The 27,463-nt window shown below is 21.1% G+C and overlaps 2 protein-coding genes across 4 annotated transcripts in view; one reads left to right on the top strand and one right to left on the bottom strand.

The window, feature by feature from the left end:
- The window catches only part of LOC122506750 (thyrotroph embryonic factor), a 212,559-nt gene that overhangs the window by 163,520 nt on the left and 21,576 nt on the right, over positions 1–27,463 (bottom strand). The gene's annotated exons all lie outside the window — the stretch shown is intronic.
- On the top strand, positions 16,529–20,325 carry LOC122506799 (serine/arginine-rich splicing factor 4-like). The gene is made up of 5 exons (XM_043619127.1): positions 16,529–16,819; positions 17,393–17,603; positions 18,241–18,630; positions 18,939–19,045; positions 20,199–20,325. The coding sequence occupies exons 2-4, from the start codon at positions 17,401–17,403 to the stop codon at positions 19,042–19,044; spliced, it is 699 nt and encodes a 232-aa protein (XP_043475062.1). The 5' UTR covers positions 16,529–16,819; positions 17,393–17,400; the 3' UTR covers position 19,045; positions 20,199–20,325.

The raw sequence follows: 27,463 nt of genomic DNA, 5'->3' as shown, positions 1-27,463 counted from the left end.
TAATTTGAAACCTTTTCAAAATTTAATTATTTCTAAAATCCATGCTAATAATTTAAATAATAGTTTATAAAATAATTGAATTCATACGAAGAATTTGATTGAATTTTGTTTAAATAATTGAAATTTTGACAAGAAGTTTATTAACATTTTTGACAATAATTTAATTCTTGAGAAGAATTTCGTTACTTGTTTATAAAAAGAATTTAATTCTTGACGAGAATTTTGAAAAAATATGCACTTATTCATGTTTCAAAACACTTTCACGTAAAAAATCAGTGAGTATTCACTTATTTTACGTTTAAAATAATTACTTTACCTAATTTAATTTACTTATTTTTTACGTGGAAGAGTTTTGACTTATTCAGATTTAGAGAGTAATTTCTGCAAAGTATTTTATTACTTTTCAAAAGAATTGAATTATTCTGATAAATTTTGATACTGATGAAAATAATTGAATTTTGGAAAATAATTTTATTTAAATTCCTTGAAATAATTGATTTTATGGGGAGAATTTTATTATTTATCAAAATAATTGAATTCTTTTGCAGAATTACTTGAAAATTTTTGAAAATAAATGATTTCTTACGACGAATTGAAAGTTATTAATGAAAATAATTGAATAATTGCAACAAAACATATTATTTTATTGAATAATTAAATGTTTCTTAAATTTGAATTCTTTCGTCAAGTTTTAATAAAATTTTTAAGAATAATTGCATTTTTCGAGGAATTTATTTAAAATTGTATTAAAAACATTAAAAATTCTGCCGTGAAAATAATTGAATTCCGAAATGAAGTTTTATTATTTATGAAAATAATTAAATGTTTTCGTAGAATTGTATCAAAAAATTTTTTCTATAATTAAATTTTTCGATAAATTTTATGAAAATAATTGAAAATCATTGAATTACGAAAAACTTTTGAAAATAATTAAAATTTTGCAAAGAATTTTATTTAAATTTTTGTGAAAATAATTGAATTTTTGGCGAAAAATTTTGCTATTTATAAAGATAATTCAATTCTTGACGAGATATTTGTTAAAATTTGTAAAAATATTTGAATTTTTTGAAGAATTTTATTACACCCAGAGAAATAGTATATTTGTCTCAGAACCAACTAGACTTTTTATTTGTTTCAAATAAATTTTATTTGGTTTAAATAAAAATTTATTTGGCTCAAATATATTATGTTTTATTTATGTCGAATAAAATTTTTAATTAAAACAAATAAAAAGTCTAGTTGGTTCTGAGACAAAAATACGTTTATTTAACTCAAATAAAATATATTTGGTTTAAATAATATTTTTCTCTGGGTGTACTTTTGAGAATAATTGAATTCTTGTGATGAATATTATATATTTTTTAAATTCCTAAAAATAATTGAATCTTTGTGAAAAATTTTGTTATTTATCAAGATAATTGCATTAAAACTTTTGAAATAATTAAATTAAATTAAATTAAATTAAATTAAATATTTATTAAAAAAAATTCTTTCTGGTCAGAAATAGAAAAAATTTTTTTTAAGGTTTTGTATTAGAATTCGTGGTAGTTTGATAGTTTATCAGAAAAACAAAAAAGACAATAAAAATTCAGAATTTTCTTATGAATTCAGTAAATTTAATTTTTATCAAGTACTTCTAATAAAAATCCCTGACTTTTCCCTGAATTCCCTAATTTCCCTGACCTGTGGCAACCCTGTATATAATTTAGTAAAATTACTGTTAATTTAGTAAAATTACCTATTAATTTAGTAAAATTACTACTAATTTGGTAAAATTACTATTAATTTGGTAAAATTACTATTAATTTGGTAAAATTACCATTGATTTAGTAAAATTACCATTAATTTAGTAAAATTACTATTAATTTAGTAAAATTACTATTAATTTAGTAAAGTTATTATTAATTTAGTAAAGTTATACTATTAATTTAGTAAAATTACTATAAATTTAGTAAAAATTAACAACTAAAGTTGAAGGCAAGTCTAAGCGTTTAAAACAATTTTTTTCTCAAATCGAAGAGAAAAAATATTTCTTTTCAAAGATTTTGATTTCAAAAAATTGAAAATATAAATTCTAAACTCTAGCTAAATAGACGCCTAACCAGATAAATAGGCCAAAATTGATAATAGTAATGATAATCAAAATAATAATAATAATAGAAATAATAAAAATAAAAAATAATAAACAACCGGTTTAATTGTCCCGGCATTACAAAATATAAATTTTCTATTTAAGATTGCCGATGAAAATTGAATTGTGATACGCCTGGTGACACCTTTTGAGGCCAATTAGTGCGTATATTTAGTCATCATTAGCACAATGCTTTATGTTCGTACCAGTTACCCTCTGTGTTTGTTTCCCCACCCAACCCCATTTTGAAATATATATTAAGGCTGGTCACGCGGCACTCCACGCGATCAAACTCTCGTCGTCCCGATGGTTTTCTACCCCGATTCGCAGAAACACGTGAACATGAGAGGTAAATTCCCTATACGTATATAAATGGTAAATAATATAAGAGAATATACCTTTTTTAAAGGACAAAAGGACCTTTTCGGAATTTTGTTCCCAACAGATTCCTATATAAACAATATTGACTCCATTTTTAAACAATAAAATGCGATTACAAGCATTTCACAAAAATAAATCTCTCTCTGAATTAGTGAAAAGTCGCGTTCACTAATTATAATTAAAGTTCTATTAATAAAATTTCAAATTTCATTTGAAATAATAATTAATCAAAATATTTACTAATTTTTAATAACCCACTAATTAAAATTCAAATTCTATTAATAAAATTTCAAATTTTATTTGAAAATAATAAAAATATTTACTTATTTTTAGTAAAATATTTACTAATTTTTAGTAAAAAATTTTAGTAAAATATTTACTCATTTTTAGTAAAATATTACAATTTTCTTTAGTAGTTAGTTAATTTTGTTTAGTATTAATTTACTAAAATTTGAATGAAATTAAATTAAAGAAAAATAAAATAAAACTAGATAAAAAATATTTACTTACTTCTAGTTCTAGTAAAATATTACAATTTTCTTTAGTAGTTACCTAATTTTGTTTAGTGGCAAATTTTTTTAGTAAAATTTTAGTAAAAAAACGGATAAATTAAATAAATATTTACTTGAATCAAATAATTTTGTTCAGTGTAATAATATTTAATAATAAATAATAAAAATAATTATAATTATTATTATAAATAACAATTAATAAATTTATTATAAATATCCTAATTTATATACTTTTTAAATAAAAAATAATTATTCTAATACAAGTAAAAAAATTTTATTATGTTGAACTAAATCGCTAGACGCCAAAAGACACTTGTTGACAGTGAACGCAACGCTTTTACAAATACCCAAATGATCCAATAAATATGTGCATAATTCTCATAAAAATAAAAAATATTACACCCCATTCTTCAAGGTTTTTTTTATATATATATTTAAAGAAAAATTATTATAAATATTCACCGGCGAATAAAAAAAAAATACAACACTGAAAAAAATTTATTTGGTTCAAATAAACTATTACTATTAACAAATAAATATTTACTAACAAAACAATTTTCGCATTTAGGCCAATTAAATGGTATTTGCTTCAAATACAGAAATTTAATTCACTATTTAATTTCAATAGGTTCAAATAAAATTTGACTTAAATAAAAATTATTTGATTCAATGAAATAATAATTACTCGAGTGAATTAATTTTTATTTATACATTTTAAACAATAATTTTTTTTCAGTGAATGAATTCTAATTTAAATTAATACTAACTTATAATATGCAGGAAAATTTAAATTTCTCTCTACGCGATATATTTGAATTAATTAAAAAAGTAAATATTCAATAAAAAAAAGGATATAAAAAGAAAAAGATGAAAGAATATATTGCGTCTCAAAGTAGCGGATCTCCGATTTAATGGAAGAGGGAAAAATATGTCCAAGAAACACAATTATTGCAAAAAGACAATAGCATTCTCCGGATGTCGCGTTGAAACAGTGTGAACCGGCAGAATAGTTTGTTGCGTAACAGTGACAACCTAACTCATTCAATAATTTTTCATGAATGCTGTATACTGCAGTAACACGTCAGTCAATCTAATGATTCTATGTGAATCTAGAATTAAATTCATGACAATTGTTTTTAAAAACGAGGCGAAATCATTTTTTTTTCAAAATAAAAAAGAAAATGAGAAAAGAATGTGACTCGATAATTAAAAAATAATATAATAAAATCAATAATAAATAAAAAAAATAAAATAATAATTATATATTACAATTATTATAATTATATAAATAAAATTCCAACTTATTTTTTTTTCAAACAAAAATTTTCCATGAATATAGAAAATCCTCCTTTCAATCATTCCATTCATGGCTATAAAAACTTTCTATGAATGAATATAGATTTTTAAAATTACGTTTTCATGGAAATTTTTATCTAAATTCTAAAAAAAAAATTTCAAATTTCACTTAGTTTATTATAAGAAAAAATAAAGTAAATCTTATGGATAAAGTTAATGAAATTATTTAAACAAATAAATTAAATAAATGATAAATTATGGATCAATAATTAAAAACTAATTTTTTAAATAATAAATATAATTTGAATCAACTGTTAAAAAACAAAAAAAAAATTAAAAACTGTTTTGCTTTCTAAATAATAAATACAATTTGAATCAACTGTTAAAAAAAATTAAAAACTGTTTTTTTTCAAAATAATAAATACAATTTAAATCGACTATTACTCTGAAAAAAAATTATTTGTCTATTATTAAATAAATATTTACTTGAATCAAATAATTTTTATTTAAATCAAGTAAATTTGAACCAATAAATTCAGTATTTGAATAAGCAAATATGAACTGAACTATTTAATTGAATTAAATAAAAATTATTTGATTCAAATAAATATTTAATTGATAAAATTGACAAATAATCCTTTATATATTTGAATCAAATAATTTTTTTTCAAAGAATTAATTTAATTAATTAACAAAATAATTTTTTAAAAATAATTAATTAAGTTAATTAATCAAATAATTTTATGTAAAAAATATTTTTTCTAAATAAACTAATGAAATTTGAATCAACTTTTAAAAATTATTTTCTTCCAAATAAACTAATAAAATTAGGACCAACATATTCAAAAACTATTTTTTTCTAAATTAACTATTAAAATTCCAAACAGAAAAAAAAATTAAAAAAAAAATAATTGCAGAAATTAAAAATATGCATTTATACACAGAAGTTTCGTGCGTGGTTTGTAGTTAACTATAGAGTTTGATGATATATACGTGGGAAAGTGTCAGTCAATGATGATTAGGTCGTTTGGGTGTGTGCATTGTATTTACTGTCCTTGCATTATTCAACAAAGTGCTTTGGTGTTAAAAATATAAATTCACTATTTCACGAAAAACTCAATTATCGTCAAACAAAGAAAACCACAACTCAAAATTTCGATTAAAAAAAATTTTTTTTTTAAAAGAAAATTTAAAATATTATTCAAACTAGATACAAACAGTTTCGAAATTTTTTTTATCATTTTATAAAAATCTTCAATTATTTAATTAATTAATTGAAATTTAATTTGAAATAAAACTTTGTGGTTCTACGCTCTCTAAATTAAAATCAATGAATTAGTCATCTACTAATTTTTAGTAAAATTTTACTGCTTCATTTATTAGTTTTAAATTTTTTACTAATTTTGTATTTTACTAATTTTCTAATTGCAAAATAATTTAAATTTATACTTTCTAAATTTGAGTTAGTTAAGAGTTTACTAATTTGAATTAGTAACTGACTTTTTGCTGTTGAATTCGTAAATTTTACTAATAAATTAGTAGAAATTACTATTTTTTACTGTTAGTAATTTTTACTAATAAATAAATAGAAATTACTTCTTATTAGTAAATTTTACTAATAAATAAGTAGAAATTACTTCTTATTAGTAAATTTTACTAATAAATTAGTAGACATTACTACTTATTAGTAAATTTTACTAATAAATTAGTAGAAATTACTATTTATTAGTAAATTTTACTAATAAATTAGTATAAATTACTATTTACTAGTAAATTTAAGTAATAAATTAGTACAAATTACTATTTGTTAGTAAAATTTACTAATTCAAAAGCAAAAAGTCAGTTAGTAAAAAATTTTACTAATTCAAATTTAGAGTAAATATTAACAACTAAATAATAAATTTAAATACCAAAAAAATATGTAATAAAAAACAAAATAATCTTCATACTAATTAAATCAAAATTAATTAAATTCTATAATTAAATCAAAGTAATTAAATTCCTATTCTAACATGAAATTTAAATAAATTTAATTAAATTCTCTTTTAAAATGAATTTTAATTAATTTCTACAATAAATCAAATCTAACAAAAAAAAAGTAAAAAATATATCATTAAAAATTGAATTTTTATTGAAAATAAATAAAAAGGCGGCAGGGAAGTAATCTATTCATTAGTTATTGTCAGTCGGTTTTAAAGGAAATTCCGGTAGTGATTGTTAGATGCCAGCAGAGTCAATCATTGTTGGGTGCTGCACTCTGCAGCAAAGTCTGTCAAGCCACATAAAATCTTCCAACAGAGTTTCTCACCGCCCATGGTCATAGTTTTTTTTTTTTACAGGATCGACCTTAGATAAATCGTCGCCCCCTTTTCACTTCTATTCTCGTAAACTATGCATCTGTACTAGTTCTATTTGCAAATATTTCCAAAGTTACTTTCCCGAAAAGTGTGCACGTCTTTTTCCATAAATTTAAATATTTTTTTTTATATCAAATTTTTTTTAATTAATATTTTCATAATTATAATTATAATTATAATTATAATTATAATTATAATTATAATTATAATTATAATTATTAATTATTAACAATAATATTTTATTCTTATGAAATAAAATAAAACTAAATAAAATCAATTTATAATAATAATTGTTATTATTATAATAATGAGAATATTAATGAAAAAAATTGGTTTATTATTATTATTCCCATTATTATTAAAATTATGATTATTATTTTTATTATAAATATTACAATCACTAATATATTATATTTATTTATTTACTTCAATCTTACAATCAAGATGATAATATCGATCTCCATGTGTCCAATAGTATAAATAATAATTATAATCAAATATATTATAATCCTAATAACTATAATTGTTGTATTATAATCATAAAAATAAAAAAATAATTAAAACATTAATTTATAATTAGTAATTAGATATAAAAATATTAATTGATTAATCTATCGTTATTAATTAAGTACAAAAGTACTATTTGTTTGATTGATATTATTAAGTTACAGAAAAATAATAAAAATTCATGAAAATATAAAAAAGTGATGCAAGCAAATATTATGATTATTCTATTATAATTATTATAATTTTGTTATATTATAATCACCACAATACTTTCAACGATAATTATAACGACAAATATTATATGCATTTTTAAACATTAATTTTTCTCAATTAGCAATAAATACAAGAAGTACAAGAATGCGAGAAAAAATAAATATTTTCTTAATAAGGAAAAAAAAATTGAAAAAAATTAAAATTACAGAAAAAAGCAGTAAAACTTTAATGAACAGTTTATAATACTAAGAAGAATCAATTAACAGTTTATTACAATTTCAAACAGTGTAACAATATTAGGTATTATATTGTTTAATAATTACTAAAGTCGTTAAATTTTTGCAAAGAAAAAAAAAAAAAAAAAAAATCATTTTGTTCAAAAAATTTCATTTTGCAAAGAAAAAAATAAAGAAAAAAAAGCATTTTGTTCAAAAAATTTCATTTTGCAAAGAAAAAAATAAAGAAAAAAAATCATTTTGTTCAAAAAATTTCATTCCTTGCGAAAAAAAAATAAAGAAAAAAAAATCATTTTGTTCAAAAAAATTTCATTCCTTGCGAAAAAAAACTACGTTTCTATAGCATGACGATAAATAAAATTTCTTGATTCACTATTTTTTTCATTAAAAAAATCTTTTTAAAAAAATAAAAAAAAAATATATGAATAGCTCTATAATGATTAATTCATTTTCTTTTTCCCTGATTTCGAAATCCTAACAATTGCAAGTAAAGAGACAAGTGATATATATACACAGACTTGTATAAACTATGTATTTGATTCATTATACAAATTGGCATATAGTAGCGAAGGAATTTTAAAATGGCATCTTTAAGATGTCAATTAAAATTATAGATTGAGTTTTTCTATTATCACAAAACCGAACACTATATGAATTTCATAAAATAAAATACACAATTCATACATATATGACGTGACACATTTGTCATTAAGTAAACCTTTTTTTTTATTATTTTATCTACTTTTTTTCCTTTCATTCAAATTCTGATACATTATACAAACTTCTAAATATATTAAAATTTCTATTTACTTATTTTCATTTTTTTTTTTTTGAATAATAAAAAGTCAATTGAATTAAACATTAAAAAATTTTTAAATCTTGCTTTTGTTTTGTTTTCTTTCAAAATTAATCAAAAGCGAAATATTTATTTTTTACTATTAATAAAAATTGTTCATTAATTCTGGTTATTGTTAATTTTATTATTATCAATTATTATTATTGTTTATATTTATATTATTGCAAAATAATAATAATAATAGCAAAAATAAAAATATAAATATTATTATATATTTATTTTTTTCAATATTATAATAATAATTGTAATAACACCTAACAATAATAAATAATAAAAATAATAAATAAATAAATATTAATATACACGAACAAAATTTATTTTAGTTAAATAAAAATTATTTGAGTCAAGTAAATATTTATGTGATAATAGACAAGTAATCGGTTATTTGAATCAAATACATTTTTTTAGTGCATTTTGTATTTAACTTTATAAATTTAACTTCGACAGAAATTTTAAACAACAATTATTAAATTTTTTATAAATTTTAATAAATGTTTAAAAAAAATTTTTTCAGTAATAAGGATTTTACGCGCCAAAAAATTGTATAGGTTATGTTTAGGAAAGTTTTTGCTTGATTTAAAATTAATTTTCAATTATCTGAAGTTCGTAACAAGTTTTAATTGAAAATGAAATTGAAACTTTTTAAACTTTTAGAAAATAAAGGAAAAAATTTTATTAAAAAAAATGTTCTTTTACATTTATTTACGAATTTTTTTAATTGTAAAATTATTCGAAAACAATAACTTCTTTTTTAAATAAATATTTAAATATTATTTTTCCGTAGGAATTAAAATTTTTCAAAACATTCCAATTCAAATCTTTTTAAATTCAATAACTTATAATAATTAAAGATGACCGAATGATAAAAATCATTGTTTTATATTATAAGAATATTGCTACAGTAACTTTTTCAAAATTGTTTTCATCATTTAAAATCAATTATTATTTTCTACAATTTTGAATTATTTTTTACGAAAATAATTGAATTCCTTAAAAAAAATTTTATTATTTATAAAAATAATTGAATAATTGTGGAGGAATTTATAAAAAATTTTGTAAATAATTGAATTCCTGAGAAATTTTTTTATGAAAATAATTAAATGTTTGTGTACTATTTTTGGGAATTTGAAATTGATTTGAAAATAATTGAACTTTGGGGAAGAATTTTGTTAATTATAAAGATAATTGGGATTTAGACGAGAATTTTTTTAAAATTTGAAAGATAATTGAATTTTATGAAAAGAATTTTTATCACTCTTGAAAATAATTGAATTTCTGCAATTATTTGTAATTTTTCCAAAATTGGATTTTTTTTAGTGTTTTCAACAAAAATTTGAATTACAAATTTTTAAATGCTTATTTTTAAAATTGCTAATTTTATCCTAAAAAGTTAGCAGCGCGAATTGTTGCTCGTTATTAGTTAATTATTTAGTATAATTATTTTTATTTGTTAATACAAATAAAAATTGATTCGAATTTCAGATAATTAAAAATTAATTTTAAATCAAGCAGAAACCTTTTCTAAACCTAACCAATATTTCTTCACGTCATGAACTTTTATTTTACAAAATTAAAAATTGTATTTGAATAATAAATAAATTAAATAAATAATAATAAATATACCAACATATGTACATTAATGAGAGAGATTATTATTGAATAAATCAATAAGAAATAATTTTACTATTATAAATTCTCGAGATAACTATTACACGGTAACTCTTTCTCTCTATTTCTTTCATTGGGATCCTTGTGTGTTAAATTAATGACCATCAGTTCTATCGAATTATAATTAGATCTCAGAATGGAATAATGTATTTTACACGAGAGAGAATCCTGTCGCAAAACGCCCACGTATTTCTTGTAGTACTATCTTTATCTTTTTGCTATTAAAGCAAAAAAGAAAAAAATTAAAAAAGAAAATACTGACAAGCTGCATTATGGAACAGGGAAATTCATGTAGAGAATGTTTGAGAATTTAAAGATTACATTAATTTTTCTTTTTTATTAGAAAAATATATGCGACTATATTAATATTATACTTTTAAATTCGTTTCGTTAAAATAACATAGATTTTCTTTTTTTTTAATAAAAACTTCTAATCACTTCTTAGTATTCAATTGTTAATTGCAATTTTTTTTTTATTGCAATTCTTCTTAATGGTAATTTATTTACCAACGATTATTAATTTAGTAAAATAATGAATAAGTCAACGATCACTTCGAGTCAAGGTTATTTATTAATTAATATGGATTTTCTCATTTATTTATTTACTTAAAATTATTTATTTAAATAAATTTTATTTTACAGTTTTATTTAATTTTATTATTTTTTATTGAAAATTTTATTTTATTATTTATTATTGAAAATTTTATTTTATTATTTATTGTAAAAATTACTTTTATTATTTATTATTTCGAATTTAATTTAATTTTATTTATTGAAAATTAATAAATGAAAATATTCATTAAATTCATTTTTATATCTAATGAATAGTAGAAAAATATTTAATTAATTATTTTGAAATTTTCCATAAAAGGAAAAAATCGTGACAAAATTTTTTCAAATGAAAGACGCAATTTTGTGCGGCACGCGCTTACAATCATACACACCGATTGAACCTAATTGATTCCTGTATTTTATAATGCACATCCTCTCATATATTCTTATACTTCCTCTTTATCCTAAGACCTTCGCTAAACTTTAAGCCACTTTTAATTTACCCTGTAGAATAATGCGTATAATAGAACAAACGCCCGTTAAAAAATGTTAAAGTTAATGAAATTTTCAATTTCAAAAATTTTGTTTCATTCGAACGTTGCGAATTTTATTTATTAATCAAAAAAAGTTTTCTAAAATTTTTAATTATTCTTAATTATAGTTTCTTTTTAAAAATAAACTAATATTTTGTTTAATTCTATCTTTATAAAGATAGGAACGTTTTCGATAATTATTTTTCATTCGGTGGTTAATTTTTCATTAAAAAAATTTTTTTTGTTTCATCAAATACGCGCATAATAGTTCAAGGCAAGTCAGTTAATAGTTTATGTTAACAAACTTCCATACTACTCTCGCGTAAAGGCAATTCGTTCAGGTGGAAAAATTATGCTTAATTTTCGAACAATCTTTCTATTCATATGGTAAGTATTTTTTGAAAATTTTTTACACTCAAAAATATGAATGTAAAATAATAATAATAATAATTATTATTATAATAATATTTCAAACAATTACTCTCAACAAATTTCCAAATCTAAAATTCCGATTATAACTATTAACAGATTTAATTAACAAAATCAAAATCAATGTTAATTGATTTGAAAATTAAAATTAATTCCCAATGGGAAGTAAACGATTGGTTCAATAATGGGCCATGCTTGGCGAACTCCGTTCCATTATTGGAACATTAATGGCAACCATCATTGGACCACCAATGGTTTAAACTTGGGATGATCACGCTACTGCCAATGATCGGTAGCCAAGCATCGGGCCAATATTAGTTGCCAAGGAATTGCCAAGGAAACAAAATCAATTTTGAAAAGCTTGATTTTTTATTGGCAGCCAACAAAAAACAAAGGTTTTGAAAATTGATTTTTCTTAATTATTAATTAAAATTTATTTTTAAGAAATATATTTTTCAAAAAATTATTTTAAAAAAAAATATATTTTTTTAAATTAATAGAACATATTAATTTAATTTGTCACCTCTGGTAAAACAAAGATGAAAGACTGATAAATTCCCTCACTTTATATCTTACAGTGGAGGGATAACTGTGAATGTCTTTGCGAGAGAGGAGCAGGTACTTATATAGAGCCAGTGAAACAGGTCACAAGCGAGAAGAAATCACTAGCATGCACTCTGGCGGCGCTTGTCGGAACTGTTTTCTGGCGCGCATGCATATCCTGACATTATCGACGCAGCGCTTGGCAACCAACGTTGCGCCACTTCCGACAAGCGCCGCCAGAGTGCATGCTAGTGATTTGTTCTCGCTTGTGACCTTTCTCACTGGCTCTATATAAGTACCTGCTCCTCTCTCGCAAAGACATTCACAGTCATCCCTCCACTGTAAAATATAAAGTGAGGGAATTTATCAGTCTTTCATCTTTGTTTTACCAGAGGTGACAAATTAAATTAATATGTTCTATTAATTTAAAAAAATATATATTTTTAAAAAATATATTTTTTTAAAATAAATTTTTGAAAAATATATTTTTTTAAAATAAATTTTAATTAATAATTAAAAAAAATCAATTTTCAAAACCTTGGTTTTTTGTTGGCTGCCAATAAAAAATCAAGCTTTTGAAAATCGATTTTGTCTCCTTGGCAATTCCTTGGCAAATAATATTGGCCCGATGCTTGGCTACCGATCATTGGCAGTAGCGTGATCATCCCAAGTTTAAACCATTGGTGGTCCAATGATGGTTGCCAATTGTTTTGCCAAGAAAAAACCATTGGGTACCAAGCATGGCCCATTATTGAACCAATCGTTAACATTGGCAACTTCCCGTTGGGTTACAATATTTAAAATTAATTTGATCAAAATCATAAATCAAATTTCTGAAAATTTAATTTCTAGTAAATAAATAAATAAATTTCAATTATATTTTTGCTGGAAAATTAAGCATAATTTCTCACATCAAATTGAAGGTGCGAAAATAATGATGAATAAATAATTTTAAAATCTATTTTGGAATTTAATATTTCAAAACAAGTTTTTAATTCAAAATCTATAAATTGAACTATGACAAGTAATAATGAAAAAATTCTGAGTTAAAAACTACTTACGGATTCCGATTTAAAGGTAACATTATACAGTTACAAATTCTCCAAATTCATTACATTTTGTTTATACAGTTGTCGAGAATACTGGTAAAGTTTGCATAGTTTGGTTTGTTACTTGTGAGTAGCAACTTACCTGAAACAAAGAAAGAACATAAATTAATATCTATTTTATTAATTATTAACTATTAATAATCAAATTTTTGCTAAAATATGTCATTTGTACTTTTTCATAATAAAAATACTATAATTTTCAACGCAAAAATAAAATTTATTTGAATAATAAATAATAATCTCTTTAAATTTGAATTAGTGAAAATGAATACTAATTTGAATAAGTGACTGACTTTTTGCTTTTGAATTAGTAAATTTTACTAATAAATAGTAATTTCTACTAATTTATTAGAAAAATTTACTTTTTTTGCTTTTGAATTAGTAAAATTTTCTTTTTTGCTTTTGAATTAGTAAAAGTTACTAATTCAAAAGCAAAAACAGTAAATTTTACTAATAATTATCATTAATTTTTAAAAAACTTAATAATTATTATTAATTATTAAAAAAATTAATAATTATTAATGCTTTTGAATTGGTAAATTTTATTAATTTAAAAGCGAAAAAGTAAATTTTACTAATACTTATTATTAATTATTAGAAAAAAAACTAATAATTAATAATGCTTTTGAATTGGTAAATTTTACTAATTTAAAATCTAAAAAGTAAATTTTACTAATAAATTAGTAGAAATTACTATTTATTAGTACATTTTACTAATTAAAAAGCGAAAAAATAAATTTTACTAATAAATTAGTGGAAATTACTATTTATTAGTAAAATTTACTAATTTAAAAGCAAAAAAGTAAATTTTACTAACAAATTAGTAGAAATTACTATTTATTAGTAAAATTTACTAATTCAAAAGCAAAAAATTAAATTTTACTAACAAATTAGTAGAAATTAATATTTATTAGTAAAATTATATTCAAAAACAAAAAGTCAGTCACTAATAATCCAAATTCGCAAACATTTATACTAATTCAAATTTAGAGAGATAATAATAATAATAAATTTTAATTATTAGTATTATAATATAATAATACCTAATAATAATAGTAATTAATATTAATTTAATATTGTTGTTATTAATAACTATTTAACACGTAAATTTGGCGCGAAATTCAAATTTCTCTAAACAAATTAAACAGGATAGAAATATTTTTTTTAATTTTAATTTTTGTTTAACCAAAAAAATTGGTCCAAATACACAGATGTTGAATTTCAAGAAAAAATTAATCTATTAAATGAATTATTAACTACTATTTGACAAATTATTAATCTATTTTCTATTAATTTAAATTTAGAGCCTAATAAATACTCCGTGGAGAGGAAAAATTTATGAGAACAATATGACGGAAGCTCGAGTATATAATTTTTTCGCAAGTGTATTGAATGTATGCGTAATAAAAATCGAGAGAACTATTACGATTTAATTATACAGGTTTTATTTTGAAAAGCAGTCATGATGTCAGATTGGCTTATGGCGTTAAAGGCTCTTTCCAATATTATAATATGCATGACAAGAAAGGGCAAAGAGCACGAGGAAAGTTGCGATGGACACATAAATAGTTGGGTTGCAAATTTATAGATGAATAGATATAAACTGCAATATCTCCAAGTAAAGATATATCCTTAGTAATTTACAGTCAACTTTTTTCTCTCTCTTTCTCGATCTCTCTTTTTCTCTAGGTGCAATATTTAAATAACAAAATAAATAAGTCAATTCGATTTACTATTTTTCCGTATTTTTTTTTTACTCTCTAAACCCAGGAGAGAAAATATTTTTGACTTTTTATTTGTTTCAATATAAATTTTATTTGGTTCAAATAAATTTTATTTCGTTCAATTAACTTTTACTTGATTCAATTGACATTTATTTGGTTCAAATAAATTTTATCTGGCTCAAAAAAATTCAGTTCGGTTCAATTAAATATTTTATTGGTTTCAACTAAATTTTATTTGGTTTAAATAAATTTTATTTGGTTTAAATAAATTTTATCTCGCTCAAAAAAATTAAATTTGGTTCAATTAAATATTTTATTGGTTCCAAGTAAATTTTATTTGCTTCTATTAAAAATATTAATTGCGTTCTAAATAAATTTTCTTCGGTTCAAAAAAAATTTTGTTTCTAATAAATGAAATTTGCATTTAGAGCTCAATAATAAATATTTTGTGTAGTTTTTTCCATATTTTTTCAAATGTTAGAAAAAATTTTTGAAATTGACAAAAAAAAAATAGAATTTTGAAGAAAAGGAAAAGAAAAAAGGAGAAAAAGAAAAGGAAAAAAATGAAAAGAAAGAAAAAAAGAAAAGGAAAGTAAAAAAAGAAAAGACAGAAAAAATTAAAAAGAAAAGAAAGAGAGGGGAAACAAAAATCTCGAAAAGAAAGGAAAGAGATAAGACGTTGAAAAAAATTCTTTGCGAAAAAATTCTTCACGGAGACACGCTTGCTCAAAAGCTAATAAGTCATTATTACTGAGGTGAAACAACGGGGTGACAGAAGATGATTTTGCTAGTGCACACGGAGCCTATAAATAATAACTGTTTGTGCGCGTAAATGTGTGTGCGTGTTTCTATATACGCATATGTTTGAACGAGGCTATAGATAAACTTCTCTTCTTTTGCGACGAGGAGTCGATGTTTGAGCCTCTCTTTTGCGCACTTTGACTGCCATTTGTTTTTGCTCATCCCAATCTTTTTTTTCCCTCCCTCCCTCCCTCCCTCCCATCCTTCTCCCATTAACAATACCATCTCAAATGACTTTGTTAATGGCAATTGAAAATAAAAAAAAAACGAAAAAAATATTCATCCTTGACACTCTTGAAAAAAAAATTCTATTTATAGACCTACGAAAAAGAAAAATTATTCACAAACTAGAAAAGAAAGAAAGAGAGTGAGAAGCAAATTTTTCAATACTAGAAAAATTATTTTGAAAATTTGAATTTTTCCATTTTTTTAAAATCCTTTACTTAACTTTTTACTAAATAATTAAATTATAATTAATTTCGATTAATAATTGATAATTAAAAAAGTTGAATAAAAATTTCAAGTCATAAAAACCTAGAGTAAATTTAAGTAAATAATAATTTACATATTTATTTTACAATAGTAAAATAAAAAATAAAAATAGTTTTTAATTTATTAAGTAAATAATTTTTTATCGAGGGAAAAAAGTCTGAGGGAGAAAACGTATTGTGACAAAAAAAAAAAAACAATTGACAATCGTTGTTAGGCAACGATTAGCATATTTTTTCTATGCAAATGTTTATTAATGTGTCAGCCATAGTGCAATCAATCCCGCACGAAAAAAAAATGTTTAAAACTTTTTAATTAACAGCAATATTATTATTTTTTTTTCAAAATTATATTAGTGATGAATTAAATTCAAAAGGAAAATTTCACAATCCACAAATTAACAACGGGAAAGAAGAAAAAAATCTCGAGCCGAGGAAATTTTCTTTCGCGAACATCGTGATATGACTCATCTCCATAAAAAGGTAAATAATTTTTGAAAAAAAAATAAATAAATAAAATCAATAAAATATTTTTGCAGCTTATTTAAAAATTCCCAATTCGTAAATAATCGAAAAATTTTTATATTAATTTGTGAAAGATGTGAATATTTAAATATTTATTTTCGTGACAACGGAATCATTTAGCAAATTGTTTAACAAAATATTGAACAATTTATAACGTTTATTAATTATTAATTAATTAATTTTTTTTCTTTTCCTTTTTTTCCTTTTCTTCAAATTCTATTTTTTTGATAATTAAACAAATTTTCTTTTATAAAATAAATTAGAGCAGAATGTGAGACAAATAAAAGCAATAAAAATATAATTCAATAAATTGTTGAATAAATATTCAACTTTATTTTTATATTTTTGATTTTGTTAAATAAAAACATTCTAATTATTTATGAATATTTATTTTATTATTTTTCTCCTTATTTTCATTAATATTTATTTATATTTTTATTTATTATTTATTATTCAATTATTTAATATTTATTAACTTTAAAATGTTTTTAAATATACAATAATTTAATAATTTTGCAAATTAATTTTCAGGATTAAATATGAGTTCTAATGGTGTTCCAAAATTCGCGGCTCTAGTATTTAATGCGATTCGCCGACTCCAAGATGTTCAGGGTTCGACTACAAAAGAAATAAATAATTATATTGCTCAAGAATATAATGTTCCGAATAAGGATATTCGCAGACAAGTCCAACTTGCCCTACGTCGGGGACTCTCCTACGGAATTCTTCAACGCGCAAAGGGGTAATTTCGCATAATTTTATTTTTATTAATTAATTAATTAATTTAATTAATTAAAAATTTTTTTTTTAAATTTAAAAAATTAATTTAATTAATTAAAAAATTAATCAAATTGGTTAATTAATTTTTTAAAATTGAAAACACCTTTGTGACAAGGCGAAAGTTTCAATAATAAATAAATAATTATTTAAATTATTAATTGTAATTAATTAACTATATAAAATTAAAAACACTTCTGGACTAATAGGAGGAAGTTTCAATAATAAATAAATAATAATTGTTTAAATTATTAATTAACTTTTTGAAATTGAAAACTCTTCTGAATTAATATGCGAAAGTTTCAATAATAATAAATAAATAATAATTATTGAAAATAAAAATTAATTAAATTTATTAATTAGCTTTTGAAAAATAAAAAATTTATTTAATTGAGTAATTAACTTCTAAATATTAAAACAAAATTATAAATAATTGTTTAAATTAAACAATTAATTTTTCAGAATTTAAAATAAGTTTTTCAGAATTTAAAATAAATTTTTTAGAATTTAAAAATAAATTTTTCAAAAATTTAAAACTAATTTATTTAATGCAATTGAATATAACGAATCGAAAAGTGATTTTTCTATTTTTATTTTTCTAGTGGTTACTACGTTTGCAACAAATTGAGTCCCACGAACGCGTTAAAAGAAGTGCAAGACGAAAGTGCATTCTGCTGTAAATATGGAAGATCGAGAAAGAAGAAAATGAAGGTGAAAAAAAGAGCGGGTTGCAGAAGTGCGAGTCGAAGGAAAAGTCGAAGCAGAAAAGCGGGATGTGGTTGCAAACGAAAATCAAGACGCAAGAGTATGAAAAGAAAATGTGGTACACGCAGATCTAGAAGTAGATCAAAAAGAAGATCGCGAAAAAGTAAACGCAGTTGCAGATCAATGAAGAGAAGTTCCAAGAGCATGAAACGAAAGAAGAGTAAGAGGAGCAGTAGTCGCAGTGGATGTCCAAGAAAGCCAAAATGTGGCAAAATAAATATAAACAAGTGAGAATTTTTTTTTTTTATTACACAATTATTTAATAATTAAATAAAATTAATTATTAAATAATTAAATTTAAAAATTTTAAATAAATAAATTTAAAAATAGTTTTAAATTTAATAAAAAAATGTAATAATTTTAATTTAATATTTTAATTAATTTTACCTTTTTTTTAATTTTTACCTTTGAGTATTTTTTAAATAAATAAATTTTTTAATTATACTCAATTTTTTAATAGAAAAAAGTAATAATATTTTAATTTAATATTTTTCTAAATTTTAACATAATAAAAAATAAATGCTTTAAATTTCAGTCCGGAAAGTAATAAAGAAGGGAACCCGAATTCGGCTACGTCACTAAATTCCGCAACTATACCTGGAAGACCGGCCTCTTCAAATCGATGTGCAGATGAAGATTGAGGTAAATTAAAAAAATAAACTAAACTTTTTAATCTAATTATTAAAATTTAAATTAAAAATTTTAAACTAGATTCAATGAAATTCTATTTAAAATTTAAAATTTAAATTATAAATTAAAAATTTTAAACTATATTCAATGAAAAATTATTTTTAATTTAAATTACAAATTTTAAACTAGATTCAATGAAAATTTATTTAAAATTTAAATTAAAAATAAAAATTAATTTCCTTATTTTATTAATTGAATTAAAATTGAATTAATTAATTTCTCAAAATTTTGGAATTCAGTTGAAATCATTTTCAAAAATTACTTAAAAAATACTCAAACTAATGGAAATTAATTTTAAATTATGAAAATGGTCTAACAATTATTTTAAGTTAATTTTCACTAATTTGTTTAACTAATTAAATAATTGTTACAAAAGAATTAACAATCATTAAAATTTTTTTTTAATTTAATAATAGCCTTTAAAAAGTCGTATATTTCAATAAAGATTAAATTGCTTCACTAAAAATATTTTCTACAAATGAGAAAGTAAAACTATTTATCCACTAATTTTTAGTTAATTATAAACTACTTTAAAGCGATACTGAAAAATTTGTATTTTAAATTTAAGAATATTTTCATTTTTTCAAGAATGGAATTTTAGGTAAAATCCTATCAATTTTAATTTTTCATTATTAATTATCAAAATCTTTTCAATTTTATTATATTTAATTAATAAAGTCTTAATTTTAATTGAAAATTTTAAAAATATTTTTACTATTTCAAATTAATTGTTTATTATTTAAAACTATAATTTATTTTCAATTGTTTATTACTTAAAATTATTACTAATCATTTATAACTAATTATTAATTAAACATTCTACGAGCATTAAAATACTATTTAAATATAAAAATAAAAAAAAATAGAAAATCGCAATTAAAAAAAAAAAAGTAAATCGCGCTTAAAACAGCAATAAAAAGAAAATCGCAATTTATTACGAAAAGACAAGAAATATATTCTTAAATTAAAAAAAAATTTTATACACACAATTTTTTTTCAAATAAAAAAATTGTTGAAAAAAAATTGTTTTTCGCGAATTTATCTGCCAACGGCAATAATAGTGATATAATAACACAACATAATACCGTCTGCTTTCTGTCTGCAGCGCACCGGAAGTGACATCGTGACAAGAACCCAAGAAATCGAAAAGTCTTAAATCATATTTTTTTTTTCAAATTCAAATCATCAAAGTGTGGGACACATTTTTTTTATACATTTATACCTAGATTTCTATTTATTTCTTTATTTTTTAAATAGTTTTACACACTTTTTGTATTTGTCTTTTCTTTGCACCATTGTTTTAGTAGAAAAATAAACAGAAAAAAAATATTTCCTTGTTATAAAATTTTATTCATTTTTTTAACGATTGTAACTCGAAATTATTAATTAATTAATTAATTATTCAATTTTTATTCACTAAATATAATTTCTTATATTATTTTTTTATAATATAAAATTAATTAAATATAATTACTTAATTAAAAAAAAATTCCTTCTTATTCAATTTTATTCATTTTTTTGAACGATTGTAACTCGAAATTATTAATTAATTAATTCAAAAAAATATTTACTTGTCTTGTAGAATTTTATTCATTTTTTTTTAACAATTTGTAACTCGAAATTATTACTTAATTAAACTATAGATCAATTAAATAATTAATTAATTAAATATTTAAATAATTAATTAATTAAATATGTAAATAATTAAATAATTAATTGAAAAAATATTTCCTCGTTATAAAATTTCATTATTCTTTTTTTCTTTTTCGAACGATTGCAGCTCGAATCACTAATTAACGTGAAATTAAATTAAATTAATCTGAGGGATTATTGTTGCGTTGTCGGTTCTTTTTTTCATGTGAAATTTGGGTAAAAACGGGAATTATAATCCGACCCTGGTTTTGGCCCGGCCTTGTCGGTCTAATGATAGTCCCGCGCTAATGATGTGACTGTACACGCACACATTAAAATCACGTGACTATATTTCGTTTAGTCAAGCTTTATGTCTGCTTTATCTATATTTCTAGAACACTGGAATCTCACAGAATCAAGAGGATCAAGTGCCAAAAATCAATTGTTTATCGTAGAAAAATCTTTTTCATTCAAACTTTAATTCGTCATTAAATTTATAAACTCTATTATCGCTTCGTTTATTATATTTAATTTCGAAATTTCCAAAAATTCCTCACTAAAATTCAGAGACTATTTTCTCCTCGATTTTATCACTCTAGAACAATAAGAAAATGAAAAAAAAAGATCTATTTCATAATTTTCAGTAAAATTAAATTATATCTTAAATTTGTTATTTATTTATCCTTTTAAATTATTATTCCTTATTATTCTTTATTATTATTTATTTTTACTTATTTTTAACATTAATTTATTATTCAATGGATCATTATTAAAACAATTCAATTTATGCGAATGAAATTAAGTGAAAAAAATATTGTGATTAATTATTTGTTGTTATTTATTATTTACTTTATATAAATTCAATCAATAAATGAAATTGAATAAAAAAATTAATTAACTTGTTAATTGTATAATACTATTAATTATTAAATAATTTCTTTTACTTTTATTTGAAAACCGTTCACTAAATAAAGTGAAAAAAATATTGTGATTAATTATTTGTTGTTATTTATTATTTACTTTATATAAATTCAATCAATAAATGAAATTGAATAAAAAAATTAATTAACTTGTTAATTAACAGTATGGAATACTATTAATTATTAAATAATTTTTATTACTTTTATTTGAAAACCGTTCACTAAATATTTTTTAAAAAAAGTCAAAATTGAAGGTAATTTTTATTATTTTTTTATTATCGAAGTAGCAGTTATAAAAGTTTAATAGAAAAAAAATTAACGATAATAAAGAGAAATAAAAATTCAAGGAAAACAAATTTTAAATATTGATTTACGTAGTGTAACAAATGTGCGCATTTCAGTCAAATCATTATATCAGGAAGAACTATTCTCTCAAGAACAAAATTCATGAGAGAAAAATACATTTATATACACGCCGCCCTCAAGAACTAAGAATAACTCGAAATAAGTTAAAAATATAGTTTCATTGTAATTTTTTCCATACCATTTATAATATATAAAACTATAAAATTAGATTATTCTGTGCGTAGAATTGACACTAGTTTTCTAAAAACATTCTCAACTATTTTCAAAAAAAGAAAAAAATACATTTTTGTGAATCTGAAAATTATAACAAATTGCGCTTTTTATTAATTTTAGTGTTATTATCACTGAACTAATTATTTATAATTAAGTTTTCATTTTTTAATTGACAATTTTTAATTATTATTTAGTTAATTTAATTATAGACGATTAAAATAATTAAAAAATTTTTTTAATAAACTAATAACTGATATTAACTTTAACTAATATTAAATTTAATAATGTATCATTATTTAATGTAATTAATTTTCCAACACTTAAATTAACAGAAATGTATTTTCTTCGGTTCTGATCTCTAATTTTCTAAATTTGAATTAGTAAAAATGTTTACTAATTTGAATTAGTGACTAACTTTTTGCTTTCAAATTAGTAACTTTTACTGATAAATAGTAATTTCTACTAATTAATTAATAAAATTTCACTAAATTTTTTTAGTAAAAATTTAGTGAAATTTTATTAGTTAATTTATTTCTACTAACTAATTAGTAAAATTTCACTAAATTTTTTTAGTAAAAATTTAGTGAAATTTTATTAGTTAATTTATTTCTACTAACTAATTAGTAAAATTTCACTAAATTTTTTTAGTAAAAATTTAGTGAAATTTTATTAGTTAATTTATTTCTACTAACTAATTAGTAAAATTTTACTAAATTTTTACTAACATGTAAATAGTAATTAATTTCTACTAACTAATAATTAGTAAAATTTACAAATTCAAAAGCAAAAAGTTAGTCAGCAATTTAAATTAGTAAACATTTTTACTAATTCAAATTTAGAGAGAGATATTTTTAAAAATCACTATACTGAAATAAAAAATAATGTAAAATGGGTGAATATTTACTTAGTAAAAAATTAATTATTCAAATAAAAAAAATTGTTTTATAATAAACTTCAAATTGAAAAAAGGTTTTTATATTTTCTTTTGTCTATTTGCATGAAACAACAATTTTGTTAATTTAGCCAACAAAAATTATTATTCCCTTTTTAAATATACTTTACGGATAGTAAAAAATTTTTTTACTCCTAATCTATAGGGTGAGTGTTAATAAGATCAGATAACAAATGTCGAGCGTAATTAAATTTATTGTTAGCTCAAATGTGGTGTTAAAGTTAACATAACCGCCTTTTTTTTCTCTCCTTTTGGAAAGTCGGTGCGTTTATATTGTACATAAATGAAAGTGCAAACAAGAGTCTTAAACAAATGCACACTTGTTTGAATGTGCATATATATGCAAGGGTTCAAGTCCAGTGATGTATATGACCGTGTGCTTTTTACATTTGGCTTCGCTCCAGCGCAAATATTATCAACATGCAGTTCTTTTCATGCTCAACATAAGTGAAAAATTTGTAAATTTCAAGTGTGTAACAATAATAGACTAATATAGAAGCGACAGACATTTAATTCTATTTTCTCAACTATGTTTCTTCAAAAATATATTTTAAACACTTTGTCTCGATTATGACAGGAAAAAAATTATTTCCATCATATGAATTTTAATAAATAAAATTTTAAATAAATAAAAAAATATATTTTAGCAATATATTTTTATCAATTATTATTTTTATTGCCACGTACATTTAAATTTAAACTCTTTTTTTATACTAAAATTTAATAAAATACGCACTGTAGAAAATAAATCTTATTTTCAGTCGACTTTTGACTAAATCAGTTTACATTAGAACCATTTTTGATGTAAACGGATTTAGACTTCGTTTTTTCTATGTAATAATAATACAATAATAGAACAATAAAAAATAATAAAACAATAATATAAAAAAAAATTGTTAGAAACAAATTATAGACGCAATGTACTGAATACTTTGTCTATAATAAAAATTAGCATAATAGAAGTTGACCATGAAACATGTGTAATAGAATTAATTTTCACTTTTAATTACAAAAAAAAATGTCATAAAAATGATTTACTGCACTTCAGTTTTTCTTTCTTCCTTTTTTTCCAAAGGATGTGAATTTTCATACTGAATAATTAAAATTTCCGCATCTGCACATACGTATTATACATATATATTGTTGAGTAATAGAATAGCGCGAGTTCAGAGTACTCTCGCGGGTTAATGTAATTGAAAGGGTTGTAAAAAAAGTATGAGGCAAGAAGAAGCCCGTTCTGGGGCTGCGACTCAAAATATGGCTTCTTTCTCAGTCATGTTACAGCAAAAGATTCATCATTTATATAGAAATTTCTATCATTATTGTCAATTTCGTTCGTAACATTCAATTTTTTCATATCTGTTAATTTTTTGATTCTCATAATTCAAAAATTAGAAAAAATTTACTAAATCTTTCTGTTGAATTAATTATTAAAATTCGATACCTCCATGTATTACAATCCTATCTTACGGTGAAGGTTAATACAGTCCTATCTTGCGGTAACGTTTTATACAGTTCTATCTTGAAGTGACGGTTTATACCATTCTATCTCAAAATTTTCAATTTTTCAGTTTTTTGCTAAAATTATAGAAGAAAATATTCTGTATTAGATGGTAACACCTAAAATAGTTATATTAATTAGGATATTTATAAAAAACAGTAATTAGAAATAATAACAAGTTTTATCTTCCAAGTAAAAGTGTTCTATCTTTCTTTTGTTTTTGTATCTGTCAAAAAAAATATACACATGTGATTCGTATAATCGCGTTAGAAAAGCAAAAAAGAACAAAAGGTAGAAAATGGATATCCCTTTGGATTTAAGTATGCCATCAGGAAAAAAATTCTTTACTGAATAATAATAAAAATATATAAATTTATAAAGTGATTATTTTATCTGTTAATTTTGCTTTATTTTAACTTTTCTTACACCAGGAGAGACTTGTTCTGACGTAGAAATTGAGATCATTCGAATTCAGACTCGGATTGACTATTTTGACTAATATTACAGATACTTTTATTATTATAATTATATTGTAATTTATAATCTTGTTATCGTTTGTGAAATATATAATAAAATACTAGTATAATATAATCCTTGAAACATACTTATTAATTCTATATTGGAGTGACGTTTTCAACGTTTATTAAAGTAAAATAATGTAGATTTTTAAATTATTTTATTATTATTCTATTTGTATTCTCACTTGTGTAAAAATTTTCTACAATCAAAACCTCGTTTACTTACTTATTTAAATATTTGTATCTATACTTAAAACTCATAAAAATGATACGTTTATTTTAACTAATAATAATTGATAATTAAAATTAAACAAGAAAACTAACAACATTATTTTTATCATTCCACTATCCCGTGAAATATTAACCTGTCATAAAATTAGGTTAATTAACCTTTGTAGACGTATTAAGAATGCATTTTCTTGGCTTGATTTTATATAATTGTGTTTTATTTATGTATATTATGATAGAAAAATCTTTAAAGAATTACATAAAAATTATCTTATGAATATCAAACTGTCATTAATATTTTTAATATGGAATTTACTTTTAATTTGGCTCTTACGCAAAATTGGCAAATTTGAGATAGAATGGTATAAACGGTCACTTCAAGATAGAACTGTATAGAACGTTACCGCAAGATAGGACTGTATTAACCTTCACCATAAGATAGGATTGTAATACATGGAGGTATCGAATTGATTATTAAAATTGATTTTTAAAATTAATTTTTAAAATTAATGTTTAAAATTAATTTTTAAAATTAATTTTTAAAATTAATTTTTAAAATTAATTTTTAAAATTAATTTTTAAAACTAATTTTTAAAATTAATTTTTAAAATCAATTATTAAAATTAATTAGTTATTAAATTAATAAAGAACCACTAATTAAATTCAAAGGTAAATTAAAATTTAGCCAAGTTTCCCAAATGAATTTATAGCAAACATAAACTTAGGCATGCCTTGCAAAATTAGTCAAAACGGTTATTAAATTTTACAATTAATGGCACTATTAAAATAGTCAATTTCAAATGAGAAAGAGCATTAAATTGGAATAAAGATTTTGTTCCTCGTTATAAAGTTTTTTAGCTGAATCTAATCTTCTTGGTAGGATTCCAGGAGTTGCATCGAATTTATCACGCCAAATTGTAGTTCGGTATTCCAAACTATACAATTCTTGTAATATTCTCTACACTATATACCGTAAATCTGTCGATCGTTTCGAACAATGTGTGACGCTTGCCAAAAGATATATTTCATTATCACATCCCTCATATTACAAGTTTCAACGTAATTACAGTCAAATTTCACTATTCAACGGATTCAATAACAAACCTAATTCTATCGTTTTATTAAGTTTACATCTATTACAATAGACCTATAAACCGAAAGGAACCGAAGATATTTCTATCCTTTTCTTTCTCACCACATTTTCAATTAAATTAAATATATATATATATTCAATTAAATATATATTAGAAAATAAAAACTTTAAATAATTTCAAAAAAAAAAATTTGCAATGAACAAAAAGTTTTGAACGTTCAAATGAACGAAATATTTTTTGTTAAAAATATTTTCATAGATTATTGATTACAATTCAAATTAAAAACTCAAATTTTACATTTAGAAATATTATAATTAATTTGCTTAATAGTGACGCAAAATTATAGTAATAAAAATTTAATTTGAAGAAGAAATAAATAAATTTCGTTCATTTGAACGTTCAAAACTTTAACCTCCTAATTTGCAATTAAACTTTTTCATAAAAAATTAATTTCAAAATTCAATTATTTCTAAAAATTCACGCTATATTGCTTTTAATATTTAATTATTATCTACAATTTTAACTGAAATTACATTTTTCGAGAAATTAGATTAAAATTGTATTAAAAATAATTGAAATTCTGCGATGAGTTTTATTATTTATGAGAATAATTGAATTCCTAAAAAGAATTTTATTATTTTTGAACATAATTAAAATTCTGCGAAGAATTTTATTACTTTTGAAAATAATTGAATTTCTGCAATAATTTGTAATTTCACCAAAATTAAATTTTTCTTTTAGTGTTTTTAACTAAAATTCTTCTATAAATCCATTTTTCTTTAATAATTTTTGAAAAAGTTCTTTGAGAATTTTCAAATTCATTTGTTTACAATTCAATTTTACAAAATTTCAATTATTCGGAAATTCTTCAATTAAATGTAATATAAGAAAATAAAAACTTTAAAAAATAATTTCAATAGTAAATTTGAAATAAACTTTTTTAAAA

The sequence above is a fragment of the Leptopilina heterotoma genome, unplaced genomic scaffold, assembly GCF_015476425.1.
Source record: "Leptopilina heterotoma isolate Lh14 unplaced genomic scaffold, ASM1547642v1 Lhet_114, whole genome shotgun sequence".
Classification (NCBI taxonomy): domain Eukaryota; kingdom Metazoa; phylum Arthropoda; class Insecta; order Hymenoptera; family Figitidae; genus Leptopilina; species Leptopilina heterotoma.
Note: the sequence above shows the minus strand (reverse complement) of the source record. Positions and strands in the feature narration are given on the sequence as shown.